General features: G+C 39.0%; 1 protein-coding gene and 1 non-coding gene across 2 annotated transcripts; one reads left to right on the forward strand and one right to left on the reverse strand.

Annotated features, from left to right (window-relative positions):
* The first annotated feature begins 1,176 nt into the window (after positions 1-1,176).
* Positions 1,177-13,343, forward strand: LOC122429627 (placental prolactin-related protein 3-like). Its single transcript, XM_043450122.1, has 5 exons — positions 1,177-1,266; positions 7,973-8,154; positions 10,340-10,447; positions 12,205-12,384; positions 13,014-13,343. The coding sequence occupies exons 1-5, from the start codon at positions 1,212-1,214 to the stop codon at positions 13,203-13,205; spliced, it is 717 nt and encodes a 238-aa protein (XP_043306057.1). The 5' UTR covers positions 1,177-1,211; the 3' UTR covers positions 13,206-13,343.
* Positions 5,875-5,983, reverse strand: LOC122430253. The gene has a single exon (XR_006266325.1). It is a non-coding gene; the product is annotated as a U6 spliceosomal RNA (small nuclear RNA).
* Positions 13,344-16,635: the final 3,292 nt, after the last annotated feature.

Genomic DNA, 16,635 nt, shown 5'->3' on the forward strand with positions numbered 1-16,635 from the left:
AAGAAAGGAACATCAACAAAATTGCCATTTGGCAATTTACAGATTGACTGAAGATATTTCCAAATATATTTCATAAGGGCTTAATATCCAAAAATACATGAGACATACAACTCAAGGGCAAAAAACACCAAATAATACAAACTTTAAATGGAGCTTAAGAAAATTAAGAGTTTCAATAAATCTGAACATTAGACTGTAGATGAGAGACACTGCAAGGTTTTCCTTCTGGAACAACAAAAGCCTGTGCCTTCCTGGCATTACTTTCTTCATTTCCACTCACTTGTTTGACAATTACAGTTCACGGGGTACATTCTTCAGTCAATAGAAATCACCCCACAGTGAGGTATAATATGTACTAAGAACAGCCTCAATGGGGGGAAAAAAAAAACCCTAATATTTACATACTTACTAAAGAGGCGTATCAAAAGGAAGGTAATTTCCAGAGTTGACCACTCCCTTGTTTGCTATATTTTATTTCACAATTGAGCCACCTAGTAAGGAAAATTAGTTAAGAGACCTCACTAATTTATTGATAGAAAATTTGTTTTAAATGGGAGCATTAATGGATTATAATTTGGGGGTTATTTATTACCACTGTTGTATCTGTAGTCCTTTTGATTCTCTACTGCATCAGGTTAATACTTTATTATAAATATTAATACCAACATAGGGACATATAGTACTAAAGTAATAGTGAATAGAGAAAGACATAGAATATAGTAGGCAAGAAGTGAAAGTATGGGTAGTCAGCAGTGGTAGTAAAGGACATTACTGCCTTGAGAGGAAGGAAGGTTCTCAAAGTTTCTTCAAACACCAAGAATGAGCCAGATGTGAGGAATTAGCTTAATTTGTAAACCAGAGACTCTACCAGAAGAAACTTAAGTTCATAAAAATATTACGATGCTAAAACCAACAATTTAGACAGAGAATAGGGTAGGGTATGGTATATACACACTCAAAATTCTCCATTGCTTAGTGCATCAGGCACTCAAGGACCACCCTCACTGAAGTCTTTCTCTGTTGCTCAACCTACAGGTACCACCATGGAGAAAGAGATAGCTCTACCCCACAGGCAGTTGAACCCTACTTTTATGGTCTCGTGGTTTTCCTTAAAAAGCATTCGATGCAGCAGATTTCCTCCATCCCATCCCATTCGGCTGACTCCCCTTGGTCAACAGGAGTGCTCGTCCTGGGATCATTCTGCAGTCCCCATGGCCTCAGCTCCCAGCTTCCGTGGACACCAGTGGACTTACAACCCTGTCCGAGGTATGAAAGGCAGCAGCATGGCTTGTCTATGTGGTTCTCACTCAGTTTAGATGGTCCCTGGTTAGTTAGTTCACTCCCCAACAGCTTCAAGTGACTCCCCCCATTCCAGTGGATAGCCATGGACTCGGGGATCTCTCCCCTGCGCATCAGCTTCCTCATCCCCAGGTGCAGGTTGGTCCCACTTGCTCTCCTCCTTCTTTCCCCTTCGTCCTAGTCCCTTTTTCCTTTGTCCTACCGAGTTCTGTATGGATCCGGATATTCCTTCTCAGTAGTCAGGGATTCCTGCCACTATTCACATGGTCTTCTGTGAGAACTGCTGCATCTTTTGATGTTCTTGATGCATTGGTGGAGAGAGGTGTATCCCACTTCCACCTACCCCTCCGCCATCTTGTCCACCCCCATTTGTGCATGTATTAGAAAGAAGTTTCCATTTCTACTAAGTAACATTGCCATCACCACACATGTTTAACTTTTGTTTTTGAGGAGAACACAGCTAAGTTCCACTTTCTTCACTTCAGTCAGTCATTCAGTCTTGTCCGACTTTTTGTGACCCCATGGACTGTGGCAACACAGGTTTCCCTGCCATAACCAACTCCCAGAGCTCTTTCAATCTCATGATTAGATCGTGAAGCTCAAACTTAGATGCTCAGACCTTATTAATTTTTTATATATGAAAATCTGTAAACTTTAAAAATATCTCCCCATTTGTCCTATCATCCAGTCTTTGGCAATCATTTTTCTACTCTGAGTTCCATCTTTTTTTTTTTTGAAAGTCCTTATAATTCAGATCATATTTTATTTTTCTTTCTCAGACTTAGTTTACTTAGTATAATGCCCTCCAGTTTCATCTATGTTGCCACAAATGGAAAGATTATTTTCATTTCCTAATGGCTAAATAATATTTACCTATATATGTCACATCAAATTGTTTTAATCCATTCACCTGTTGAAAGATTGTTGTTTCTATACCAAGCCTACTGTGAATAATGCTGCAATGAACATCGGAATACAGACCTCTCTTTGAGACAATGATTTCATTTCCTTTGACTATATATCCAGAAGTGGGATAATGATTCACATAATTGTTCTCTTTTAAATTTCTTGAGGAACCTCCACAGTATTTTTCCATAGGAGTTGCACCGGTATACAACCCTACCAACAGTGTATAAGCACACCTTTTTCTTCACATCCTCAATAACATTTGTCATTTCTTACATTTTTGGTATGAGCCGTTCAAACAGGTATGAGGTGATATCTCTTGTGCTTTTGATCTGCATTTCCTTTGATTATTAGTGATGCTGAGCATCTTGTCATATACCTCTTGATCATGTATATGTCTTATATGTGGGAAAATGTCTATTCCTAAAGATGTAGCATATATTATGTTTACTCTATTCCAATATACAAAACTCAGTTGCCTACCTATATATCAACAACTAACTATCAGAAAGTAGAATAAAGGAAACAATCCCATTTACTATTGCATCACAAAAAGATCAAACACTTAGAAATAAACTTAAGCAAGGTGTTGAAAGATTTTATACAAAACTTTTAAGACATTAATAAGAAAAATTTAAAAAGAGCTAAAGATATGTAAAGTTAGGTTGTCTATTCAACTAGTTTCTTGCGGTAGGATTTGTATTACTATAAACTTCCCTCTTAGAACTGCTTTTGTTGTATCCTATAGGTTTTAGATCATCATGTTTTCATTGTTTTTTTTTTCCTAGGAATGTTTTGATTTCCCTTATTTCTTCAGTAACCTGTTCATTATTTAGAAATGTGTTGTTTATTCTCCCTGTAATTGTGTAATTTAAAGTTTTTTTTTCCTACATTCAATATCTAGTGTCATATTGTTGTGGTCAGAGACAATGCTTAATATAATTTCAATTTCCTTAAATTTACTGCAGTTTGATTTGTGACCCAAGAGGAGGAAAATGTTCCATGTGCACTTGAGTAGAAAGAGTATTCTGCATTTGGATGGAATGTGCTGAAGATATCAATTAGGTCTGTTTGCTTGAATATATACTTTTAGCCTAATGTTACCTTATTAATTTTCTGTTTTGTTGATCTGTCCATTGATAGAGGTGGGGTGTTAACATGCCCTACTATTATTGTGTTACTCTCAATTTCTGCTTTTGTGTCAGTTAGTGTTTACCTTATGTATTGAGGTGCTCCAATGTTGGCTACATAAATATTTAAGATTATTTTGTCTTTTTCTTGGACTGATCCCTTGAACATTTGGTAGTGTCCTTCTTTAACTCTTTTTTTTTTTTCATTTAATTTTATTAGTTGGAGGCTAATTACTTTACAATATTGTAGTGGTTTTTGTCATACACTGACATGAATTAGCCATGGATTTACATCTATTCCCCATCCCGCTCCCCCCTCCCACCTCCCTCTCCACCAGATTCCTCTGGGTCTTCCCAGTGCACCAGGCCCGAGCACTTGTCTCATGCATCCCACCTGGGCTGGTGATCTGTTTCACCATAGATAGTATACATGTTTCGATGCTGTTCTCTTGAAACATCCCACCCTCGCCTTCTCCCACAGAGTCCAAAAGTCTGTTCTGTACATCTGTGTCTCTTTTCCTGTTTTGCATATAGGGTTATCATTACAATAGTTTTTATTTTAAGGTCTATTTGTTCTGATATGAGAATTGCCAATCCGGCTTTCTTTTGATTTCCATTTTCATAGAATATCTTTTTCCATCCTCTCACTTTTAGGCTGTATGTGTCTCTAGGTATGAAGTGGGTCTCTTGTAGACAGCATATATATTGGTCTTGTTTTTGTATCCATTCAGCCAGTCTGTGTCTTTTGGTAAGAATGGGAGAAGATAATAGCAAATAAAACAACTGATAAAGGATCGCTTGCAAAATATAAGCAGCTCAAACAAGTCAGTCATCAAAAGCCAAGGCAAGAGCTGCAAAAATTAATTCGTGAGACCACATCAAACGCAAAACCTTCTTCATAGTAAAAGAAGCCATCAATAAAATGAATGACAACATGTGGAATGAAAAAAAAATCTTGCAAGTCACATATTTGGTAAGGGCTTCATATTCAAGTAAGTATAAGACTCTCATGCAACTCAGTAGGAAAATAAATCAACAACCTAAAATATTAAATGAGCAAAGGAAGAGTAAGAGTTTTGAAAAATCTGAAGATTAAACAGTAGATGTCAGACACTGTAAGTTTTTCCTTCCAAAACAGAAGCCTGTGTCTTCCTGGCATTGCTTTCTTTATTTCCAATCACCTATTTGGTGATTGCAGTTCACAATATACATCCTTCACTCAATAGTGATCACCCTACACTGAGCTATATGTGCTAAGAATAGCCCTACTAACCATAAAAACTAGTAATTACGTACTTAATCTTGAGGCATCTAAAATCCAAGGTGATTTTCACAATTTTCCACTCCATTGTTTCCTACATTCTATTTCAAAATTGAAACATGTAGTAAGGACGAATGAGTAGGACCTCAATTATACATGGATAGTAAGTCATTTAAAACTGGGAGCATCACTGGATTATAATTTGGGGGAATGTATTATTACTAATGCTATTGTCATTTTATTCTCTTTAATTCTCTGCTATACTAGGTTGATATTTAATTAAAATAGTAATACCAACATAGAGACACATAGCACTCAAGTTAGAGTAGATTGAGAAAGACAAAGTTGATGAAGCAGGAAGTGAAATCACAGAAAATTAGCAATGATATCAAAAGAAGGGGCAGTATTGCCTAGAAAGAAAGCAGAGTTCTCTAATTGTTTGGAGACAACAGGAACAAGCCAGATGGGAGACAACCAGCTTAAGCTGTGTACCAGAAACTGCACCAGAAGGAAAATGAAGTTCATAAACATATGCTGATGCTACATGCCAAAATCCAGACAGTAAGAGAATAGGGTAGGGTTTATGTAGATACTGAAAACTACTCAGAGAGGTAGACATGGAAGCAAATACACTAATGAGCATCAGAAAAATCAAGGCACAAAAGGGTCTGAAAAATACATCATAAAGAGACTTGGTAGTCTGATCAAAAGAATAAGAGAATCAAATTAGACAACCAAAATAGAAAGACTTGTGCACATGATAGAACCGGAGAATGCTCAGGAGAGAAAGTTTCGGACCTCGTGGACCAGCAAACAAAAGCCTCCAGCATCAGGAACAGAAACGCTGAACAGAACTCATGACTGTGGGCTTCTGGGAACGGCCTCAGTTTCAAAGTTTGGGCGCTATACCGCCTAAAAGCGAACGCAGACAAGGATTATAGCTTGCTGTGACACTGAATCACAGACAGTAGTGTTTGTTAGTTTACTTTTCTCATTCAACTATAAAGTTAATGAATCACTAACCAGTGATAATTGACACCTTCAGTTTCCAGTCAGATCCTCTTTAGTCATACAATGGATATCTGAACCTGTTATATGATCCCCAATAACAGTTTTAATAATTAAAATTATTGATCTTTAATTGAAGGGTAATTGATTTACAATGCTGTACTGCTTTCGGCCAAATAGCATGAATCAGCCATAGGTTTACCTATGTCCCCTCGCTCTTGTACCTCTTTCCCACCTTCCTTCCCATCCCACCCCTCAAAGTTATTACAGAAAAATATGGAAGGCTTCACAAATTAGCATGTCATCCTTGGGCAGGGGCCATGCTAATCTTCTCAATATTATTCCAAGTTTTTAATGTATGTGCTACCAAAGCAAACACACAAATAACATTTAACAGAAAAAAGAAACCTAATTAGTCATCTACCAATAAAGGATCAATTACATTAGGAATTAGGGTATTCTGCTATATTTACTGCCCTTTATAAAATCTATTTTTATAAGGTCCAAAGTTCCATGTCAGAATTAAACATATATTTATGCATGAAACATGTATACATGCACAGAAATATATGCACAGAAATATGTCTATGTAATGCAAGCTATTATTCTCCTTGCTTGTCACAATAAGCTCTTTAGTTGATGAGAGATATAGTCACAAAATTCTCCAACTTATATGCTTTCCTTTTGAGAACGAATTCTTTTATTTTTCAACACCTAACTTTAAATAACCATTTTATTCTTAGGTACCATGCCCCTTTAAAGTAACTAAGAGCAGAGAAAACCTAGTAAATGCTGATATCTTATCCTCCATTACTACTCTTCTGGTAAATTGGAAAAAGAATCATGTTCAGATCTCATTCAGGAGGATAAAATCTCTATTTTATCAGTTATCTTGTCCAAACTCAATTTTTGTTCATGTCAGTCTTAAATTCTGCTTACTTATAATGGATGGACAGGAAAAGTAATATTAAAATCACACTTGCAAGAGTCTATGATTTTATGCTTCTGTTGGCCAAAGGTAGGGCCAGGAATAATTTCTGAAAAATATTACAATACATCATGGAGGCATGAAGGTCTAGTTCTACTATCAAAGAGGAAATGTTTGGAGATGGTTCAAAAACTAAGCCCCATGGGTAGTCAGGATGTACTCCTGACCAGATAGATAAATTTTCTCCCTAAAAAGTCAAAGTCATGATAGAGCAGGCCTTGTTCGCAAAGCCAATGACGTTGTCTTGGGTGCTGACCAGGTAATATTATTGAATTACCATTTGGAGATTTATTTACCATTTTCTCGAAGAAACAAATGTAACAAGAAGATTAAAGATCCATAAAAGTAGAAGAGCTGTCAAGGTGACTAGAAGAAAGGCTAGCCGGGAGAACCAGGCCCCCACACTGATAATTGTCAAAGACTTTAACAGTGAGTGTTTTGTAGACAGAGCAGAACAAGTGGATGAAACCAATGTTCTAGGGTCACTGCTGCTTTGCAGTCAAAGACAAAATATTTTTCTCTGCAAGCAGAGTCATCACAGCTCCTGATGTGGTCCTGGTTACACACACACAGACCGAGAGCCCACAGGCATGTGTGATGTGACGTCAGGAAGTGAACAGATGACTGCATTGGTGCCCAGTCACCTCCATCTGCTAATAATGGGACCTGGGGAAAAGTATTTGCCCTCTCCAAGACATTGCATCTTCTTTAACATAACTTGATGATCATAGTGAAGATGAAGGCTATCTCACAGGGTTACTGTGAATCACAGATTTTAACATGTTTTAAAACTTTTGGGAAAATATCAAAGACATGCATGGGGTTACGAAGGTGAGTTAGCAGATCCAAGGTACAGTATCCTTTCACCCTTAGTATTCTCTCTGTACTCAATAGTACTGATCAGTTAGTCATGTGTTTACTCTTACCCCAGCTTGATGGTAAACCACACAGAAAAACTGTACACTTGTTGTCATTTCAGTGTCTAAAATTCAAGCACTAGTCAGTGTAGAGTGAAAAAATAGCACACTCCTAGAGGGCCTCGCTGCTCAGAGTCTGCAGCGTACCAACATTAAACTGTCTTAAAAGAAGGGCCTAAATACTCTGGCTCAGATTTAAGTTCCAAATGTTTACAGAGCACAGAAGTACTTCTGGGAGCAATACAAAAAAGCAGGGAGTAACCTACTTCTCCAACTATCAGTGCGAATGTCATCATCCATCTAAATTCACACAGAGGGCGCTCCTTCTTCCCCACCCCAGCTACTACAGCATCAACTCCTGCTCAGACCAACAGGGAAAGAGAAGGCTTACCTCCACAGGATGGATTTGATAACCTCAGGTGACTAGATCATCTCAGAATGGCTCATGTTTTTATTTAAACAGGGTTCTGCCTGCTCCTGCTGCTGGTCATGTCACATCTGCTCCTGTGCCAAGGCAACTCATGCCCGTCCTGTTGTCCTGACGTGTTTGACATCCCCCTGAAGTCTCTTACAGACCTGTTTGTCAATGCCTCCAGGCTGTCCCACGACATGCATAACCTTTCGACAATAATGTTCAATGAGTTTGTAAGTACTGTGGTGGTGGTGGTTTAGTTGTTAAGTCGTGTCCAACTCCTGGGACCCCAAGGACTATATAGCCCGCCAGGCTCCCAGAAGGAACCTCCGGGTAAGTGACTGGGCCATACTGTCATTTCAAGAAGAAAGCTGCATCAGCCAAACTTCAAATAACATACTAAGTCAAGCATGCTGTCAGCTCATAAGATGTAGAAATCAAGAAAGGGTCAGTTTTGTGAAATCTCAAAGATTCCTAAGAAGTGCAATAACTTTTTCAATTTCCTTTCATTGTTTTTCTTTTTTAATTTTCAAAAATGAATGATTTTGTATTTGTTAGCTAGGAATGCCATAAAAGAATAACATAGACTCAGTGGAATAAACAGCAGAAATTTATTTCCTCACAGTTCTGGGGGCTAGAAGTCCCAGATCAGGGCACCAGCAAGGTGAGGTTCTGGTAAGAACTCTTTCTTCCCAGGATGGCTTCTCCGTGCGTCCTCACATAGGGTGGGGGGTGGGACAGAGAGACAGAGGAAAGGACACACAGACACAGAGACAGAAAAGAAAATTCTCTGGTGTTTTGCTTCATGGAGACACTAAACCTAGTGGAAGAGTGTTGCTCCCTAAGAGCTCATTTAACCTTAATGGGTTTTGCTGGTGGCTCAGATGGTAAAGAATCTGCCCACAATGGCAAAGACCTGGGTTCTATCCCTGGGTCTGGAAGATTCCCTGGAGAAGGGAACAGCAAGCCACTCCAGTATTCTTGCCTGAGAAATCCCATGGACAGAGGAGTCTGGCGGGCTATAGACCATGGCGTGCCAAAAAGTCGGAAACCTTTTCAAAACACAGTACTTTGGCAGATCGGGCTCTAACACATGAATTTGAAGAACACACATTCAGTCCATAATACTACCTGACAGAAAGCACTTTTAGGTGGGACAGGGGAAAAGGAAGCATGGTGATTTTCTGGTCCTTCACGGCCTCTCTGGGTTTTCTTCTCCAGGCTCAGAGTAAATAGCCAATAAATGAGAACTGCTCTGCAGTGCACTGGGTGGATGGCACATGTTAAACAAAGCTGAGTCCTGGTCACAAAAATGAATACTGGTAGTTTTTTTAATGCTACAAATTATTGTTTTAAGATTTGCAGTGAATAAGTTTGGAGCTACAATAGAAGGGAAGTTTACAATTGGAAACAATTATTATTTCTCTGATGAAGGTATTTGAAAGTTGTATGTTAATTATTTTAGGTCAACCAAGGAGCACACAGTAGAGCAGACTGCTAATAAAAGACGGTGCTAAAGGTTTCTATTAAATTCACATAGTTCTTTGTACTCACTAGTTTTTGTTTCATCCTCCATTTTTGACTGTCCATTTTTTCCCACCTCTTCCAAGTAATCTCTTCAAATGTTCATAACTTCCACTAAAGATTAGTTTTTCTCTATCAAAGTGTTAGCTAGAATTTTCAACTCTTATTATTCTCAGTCCATTGCTTAGTATTTCCTACAACTTATTCCATGTTTTTCTGATGTACCATTTTGTCACCATAAGCAATATTGTATTCTGCACCTGGGATGAACACTAAGCTTTTTGGTGAGCGTGTTCAGAGATAAGTCAGAGTCGTTACTGTATTACTCCTTATAAAGGAATATATTGGCTCTAACCCACAGTAAACAAGAGATTAAATGGTTAAATATAGGTGCATGAATGCATTCTAAGTCACTTCAGTTGTGTCTACCTATTTGCAACCTTACTGACTGTAGCCCAACAGGCTCCTCTGTCTATAGGATTCCTTCGCAAGAGTATAGGAGTGTGCTGCTGTACCCTCTTGCAAGGGATGCCCCTCACCAGGGATCAAACCTGAGGCTTCTTATATCTCCTGCATTGGCAGGAATGTTCTTTATTACAAATGTCACCTGGGAAGCACCAACTACTGATACATATGTACTATATTTGGTTCAAATTGTAGAAAATAAAAAAAAATAATAAAACAGAGAAAGGAAAAAGTTTAACTTAGAAAAGTTATATGTAAAATCATTTTTATAGAGTCAGTGTATAGAAAAAGTGGGAAAAGAATGAATTTCAAATTTTGTGATGCCCCCCAGTTAAAAAAATTACACATCTATCAAACATGTTAATGTTCTGGTAATGGGTTCATCTACTGAATGCCCAACAACCCTAACTATTGCCTGATCACTTTCAGGATGAAAAATATGTCCAGGGCAAACAGTCCTATATCAATGTCACCAACAGCTGCCATACTAATTCCCTCCATGCTCCCGAAGAAAGAGAAAAAGCCGTACAGATGAACGTGAGTCTTTCACCTGGGTTTTTCACCAAATCAGTGAGACAGTATGTAGGTTATCAGGATTCAGATTATTAGAGGTAATGGTAACAGTACATGGAGAAAAAGGTAAAGGAACCATAAGCAATTGAAGAGAAATTATATTATACAGTTGATGAAGCATAAGCAAAATCAAGTGATGACTAAAGATCTGTAGTAGCAAAATGAATAACAGATCTATAAACTGTCCATGCACACGTTAGTTCAACCAATGCATCCGACACAGGATTGCAGTTATTATACTGTATGCAAACAGGAAATGAATGGGAACTTCCATGTGTAAAATATAAGACTGAAAAATTCATGAATATGTAGGAAACACACCCCAGTTTTGAGTACTCCCTGTTACTAGTGACTCCTACTTGGGAGTCCTATGCTGCTCCACCTGAGCAATCGCATCTACCTTTCAAGGCTCTCCTGATTCTGCTTCTACTTTTCTGACATCTCCTTCATTCATCATTCACAATGACTCCTCTGTTATGTTTTATTCTTAATTTTTAAGTCTCCCCCAAAATGGCCTATAAAACATTGCTTTGGTTCTCATGGCTGCAACAACTGCCTCTGTTTTGAGGACAACACAGTTTACATATCAAGTCTCAATCATTTATGGCAGCTCTAAATGTTGACTGTTATAATGTCTCCTTTCTGATTTCCTGCATTATCCTTTATCCTGACATTATAGAAATATTTTCACATGCATCCCGCCTTAAAATACTACCTTCTCTCTCTACAACTTTCTTAATGATACCAGCATTCCTTTCCTTTGTTAAGCTCATTAATAATGAGGATGATCAAGTAAAGGAAAAGGTCAAAGAGGAGGAAGAGGAGGAATTTTTCAGTAAGCTTGAATTTAAAGTTTATTGAGAGTTACTACATGACCATACATGTTACTAAGCACTTTATGTGCATTACTATATTTCATCCTACTCAGTTCTCTGTTCTTTACCACTAAAACAGTTCATGGCTGTAAACAAATCAAGCATATTAACTAGAGATCTTCAGCCCCCAGGATTTGCATGCTCAATTCTGCTAGTAGTAGTGAACGTGGGGGGAAAACCCTCCATTGTGAATCCCACTGATGCTGTTACTAAAGATCACGCTGTGCCGTTTTCTGCCCGGACACATGTCAACAAGACAGAGTCTTCTAATACCAGCATGGCGGCTGGTGTTGGGATCAATTGAGGAAAGAAAGCCTGTTTAAGAATGTCATGTCGTCTTCATTGTCTCTTTGCTGTAATATCATAAAACAAATTACCAATCGAAAATCAATATGAATGACTTATCTGATTCATTAATATGAAAGAATCCCTGGGTGACAATGGTGTGGGCACAGGTAGAATGCCTTTTTCCTGGGTCAGGTACTGCAGGCACATACTGACTTGTCATAAATCACTTAGATTTCTCTCATGCAAATATGCAAACATAAAAGAACTCACTGAGTGGTGGTAGGACTTCAGAGGCAAAAAGAAAATTCTTCATGTTATAAATTAGAATGCATCAGAAGAATTAGTTTCTAAAATAATCTAGATTTTTAATAATTCAGCAAAGTGTGAACTAATAGCTTAATTTTATACTTTTGCAACTTTTACTACCTTCAGAAATCTCTGCATACACCTAGCAATAACCAAAAGTTCCTTAGGTCAGTTGTCCTGAGCAAAGATCACATGCTACCAAACCACTGAATTATGATTTTTTTAATGATACCGTTTCTTATGGCTGCTTAGAATGAAGACCTGAGTAAGTGGATCCTCATGTTGCTGTACTCTTGGAAAAGACCTCTGTATCATCTATTCACGGAGCTGAAGAGCATGAAAGAAGTCTCAGATGCTATCCTATCAAGTGCCAGAGAGAATGCGAAAAAAGTACAAGAACTTCAAGAACTCATAGAGAGACAATTCAGCCAGGTGAGCCTCCTGCAGAGGGCTTTCTTGCTTTGTTCATGAATTAAAGAGGTGACCCCTGTAATGCATAAGAAATTTGAAATATCTCATTTTTTAAGAAAAAGATTCATGTCTTCTATATGCTAGACTGCTACTACATAAAGCAGGAGCCTAGTCATTCTTAGTGATAGAGTCTATTGTAAAGGAATCAGAATTTCATTGCAATTTTTGACATGTGCAGCCTTCCCTGCATTGCACACAATTCCACCCAAAGCTTGCCTCTTCCTGGACACAGGTGGTTGAAATGTTTTCAAGAGTAAGAGAACTAGAGGACAGAATCTTCAAGATCAGCATTTTCTTCAAAGTATCCCAGGACATTTGCTCTTGAAGTTCCACTTTTCTTCTTTCTCTTTTCTCCTCAAATCAAAGGATGAGAGTGGGAAGGAAGAAAAGAGAAAGTTAGAACTAAACTTGAGTTATGTTTCTACTTTGTAGATTCCTAATTGTTTCCTCATAGGCTGGCTCCAAAATCCATATCTAGAGAGTTTTATATTCTTACATGTTCCCCAAGTCTTAATTTGATAATTACAAGGGACAAAGATAAGCAATTACTAATAAAATACATAAGAAGTCAATATGTTTTGGGTATTCAGATTATTTTTCCAGTGCGGCAGAAGATGAGTGAGGCTCCCATTACCTGGTCAGGACTCCCATCCCTGGTGTCCAGCAATGAAGATGTGCGTCATTCTGCATTTTATAGCCTGTTCCAGTGCCTAAGCAGGGATTCATGTAAAGTTGACATGTACACCAAGATCCTGGAGTGTCGAATCCACAACATGTGCTAAATCCACATCCATCCCATCCAGCTGAGATATGGTCCTATTGATCTATCCCACAGCAAGCTTCTTTGAAATTTACAGCTGTTTAATGCATGCTCTGTGAAATGGGTCTCCTCTTAAAAAAATAAACACAGATTCTGTAGAGATGTCAAAATCTAAGAGGGCAATTATTTAACATTTCTTATCTTCACTTAATAGAAAATCAAAAGAAAATCCACCCATACATTTGAGAGAATGAAGCTCCTATTAAAATTAGTCACAAATAACAGAAGCTGGTATTGCTAAGAAGACCATTAAGAGATTACAGAACAATCACAGCCAATTATTCTGGGTCAAATTATTAAAATCAAAGAATTAGATAATTGTTCATGGTTCTAGTCATGCTACCAAGAAGACTGAATCTTCAGGATTCTTTATGAAAGCCAGCCATGAACTGTCAGCCATCTGTCACAGTCTTACACCAGACATGATCAGTGCTTTGCACCTTTGTAAAAATAGCATGAGGTTTACTGAACTGTCTAAAGATTGTTAGGATGTTGTCTTAATCCTTCTGGGTTGCTATAACAAAATATCACACACTTAAAAACAATGGCAATGGATTTCCACAGCGTGGTCATGCAGGGTCCTTTCTGGTCACACACTTCTTATTGTATCCTCACATGGGTGGAGAGGCTTGGAGCCTGTGTGTCTCTGATACATAAAAGCACTCATCTCATTGAAGAGGCTCCATACTTATAACTCCATCACCTCACAAAGGCCCCACCTATGGATACCACAACCATGGGAGTCAGGATTTCATCACATGAAATTTCTGGGGGACACAGAGGTTGAGACCATTGCAGATACAAGCATAAATTGGCTCCATGCTCCAGTGGCTGTCTTCACCCACACTCCACTGCATCCTCATTTCCTGCATCACCTTGCAACCATTCCATACATTCTATCACTCTGGGTTTCACAAGGCCAGGTCGGTCAAGTGTCAACTCTATCTCATATTCAGCCCATTCAATCTTTCCCTCTCCCCTGCTGAGGCCCAGGGGACCTACCAGGAAGCATCGATGTGTCCATTTCTGCAAGGTTTCTTCTCTCTCCCTCTCTGGATCTTCATTTCTTGGACCATGTTGGAACACGGTAGATGGTAACGAGATGGGAAAGTTCTGACATCACTGACTTACATGGAGCTCTTGTAGCCTTCTCTTGGTCCAGACAGACTGATCTGAAATTCTCCCTGACTGACAAGTGTTTCTCTTGTGGGGTGTCCTTGTGATTATCCAGGACATTCACAAGTTGGGGATCCCCAATGCCAGAGTTTCCTTTTTAATCAGGGGAAATGTTCTGGTACCCACAGCTCACCACCTGCAGTCATCAGCACAGCCTCTCTGTCTCCCTCACTCTGCAAGCACCATCTGGAGAAAATTCAGTAGTCCACAGTCAGCTGCCTACTAGCTGACCCACAGGAAACCCCTGTATCATAAACACTCTGAACAATTGAATGGCAGAAATACAAGTGTGCCTCTGTCCCCTGCCTGGGGCCTCTGGACAATTGTCCAACTGGTCACGTAGACACCGAGGAGATCAGAAAGCTGGATTCAAAAATACATTTATCTGAGAAGTGAGGTACCATTCTCTCTTCCTTTTAGAGTAACTATCATTGTCAGTAAGTATTCAGCCTTACAAACATGATCTAGTAGGTCCCTGAATTATAAAATCCTCCAAATAGACTGAGTCTCTACTGAGACTGGAATGATGTGACTGGATTAGGGTTGCTCAGCTTGTCAACAGCCTCTAAACACCTGGGATGAGGGCCAGTCTCTTGACTGGCTCTCCTAAGAAGTCAATGATGCTGTTGGGCTGCTTTTGCAGTATCTTAGGGCTTTAGCAGTAATTCCTGGTAAACAGAAAATGGGAAATGTAAAGGTAGAAGGGAAAGGGGGATAAATAAAAGAGACGGAAGAGAAAGACAGAAGGAAGAAAAGGCGGCAAAGGGAAAGTGAGTCAGGACTTGGGTAATGAATGATGAAATACTTTTAGAATACTTTATTTTTAAGGACCCAAATATATATGCTTTTTTAAACACCCTTACCATGAACTTCCAGATGTTCAAGTTGGTTTTAGAAAAGGCAGAGGAACCAGAGATCAAATTGCCAACATCTGCTGGATCATCGAAAAAGCAAGAGAGTTCCAGAAAAATATATATTTCTCCTTTATTGACTATGCCAAAGTCTTTGACTGTGTGGATCACAATAAACTGTGGAAAATTCTGAAAGAGATGGGCATACCAGACCACCTGACCTGCCTCTTGAGAAACCTATATGCAGGTCAGGAAGCAACAGTTAGAACTGGACATGGAACAACAGACTGGTTCCAAATAGGAAGAGGAGTACATCAAGGCTGTATATTGTTATCCTGCTTATTTAATTTATATGCAGAGTACATCATGAGAAATGCTGGGCTAGATGATGCACAAGCTGGAATCAAGATTGCCGGGAGAAATATCAATAACCTCAGATATGCAGATGACACCACCCTTATGGCAGAAAGTGAAAAGGAACTAAAAAGCCTCTTGATGAAAGTGAAAGAGGAGAGTGAAAAAGTTGGCTTAAAGCTCAGGATTCAGAAAACTAAGATCATGGCATCTGGTCCCATCACTTCATGGGAAATAGATGGGGAAACAGTGGAAACAGTGTCAGACTTTATTTTTGGGGGGCTTTAAAATCACTGCAGATGGTGATTGCAGCCATGAAACTAAAAGACCCTTACTCCTTGGAAGGAAAGTTATGACCAACCTAGCTAGCATATTACAAAGCAGAGACATTACTTTGCCAACAAAGGTCCATCAAGTTAAGGCAATGGTTTTTCCAGTGGTCATGTATGAATGTGAGAGTTGGATGGTGAAGAAAGCTGAGCACCGAAGAATTGATGCTTTTGAACTATGGTGTTGGCGAAGACTCTAGAGTGTCCCTTGGACTGCAAGGAGATCCAACCAGTACATCCTGAAGGAGATCAGTCCTGGGTGTTCATTGGAAAGACAGATGCTGAAGCTGCAACTCCAGTACTTTGGCCACCTCATGCGAAGAGTTGACTCATTGGAAAAGACCCTGATGCTGGGAGGAATTTGGGGTCGGAGGAGAAGGGGACAACAGAGGATGAGATGCTGGATGGCATCACCGACTCAATGGACATGTGTTTGAGTAAATGCTGGGAGTTTTTGATGGACAGGGAGGCCTGGCGTGCTGCGATTCATGGAGTCACAAAGAGTCGGACACGACTGAGCGACTGAACTGAACTGAACTGAACTGAAGAGCAAATATCTCATATTCCTTTCTATTTCCATTTTCTCTTCTCTCCTCTTTTTTCTGACATTGTCCTTTATATTAGGAGTATTCTTTTGTTGTTATTAAAGGCCATAGTTCTAGAATTGAACAAAGCTTGACAA

This window comes from Cervus canadensis, chromosome 28 (assembly GCF_019320065.1).
Source record: "Cervus canadensis isolate Bull #8, Minnesota chromosome 28, ASM1932006v1, whole genome shotgun sequence".
Classification (NCBI taxonomy): domain Eukaryota; kingdom Metazoa; phylum Chordata; class Mammalia; order Artiodactyla; family Cervidae; genus Cervus; species Cervus canadensis.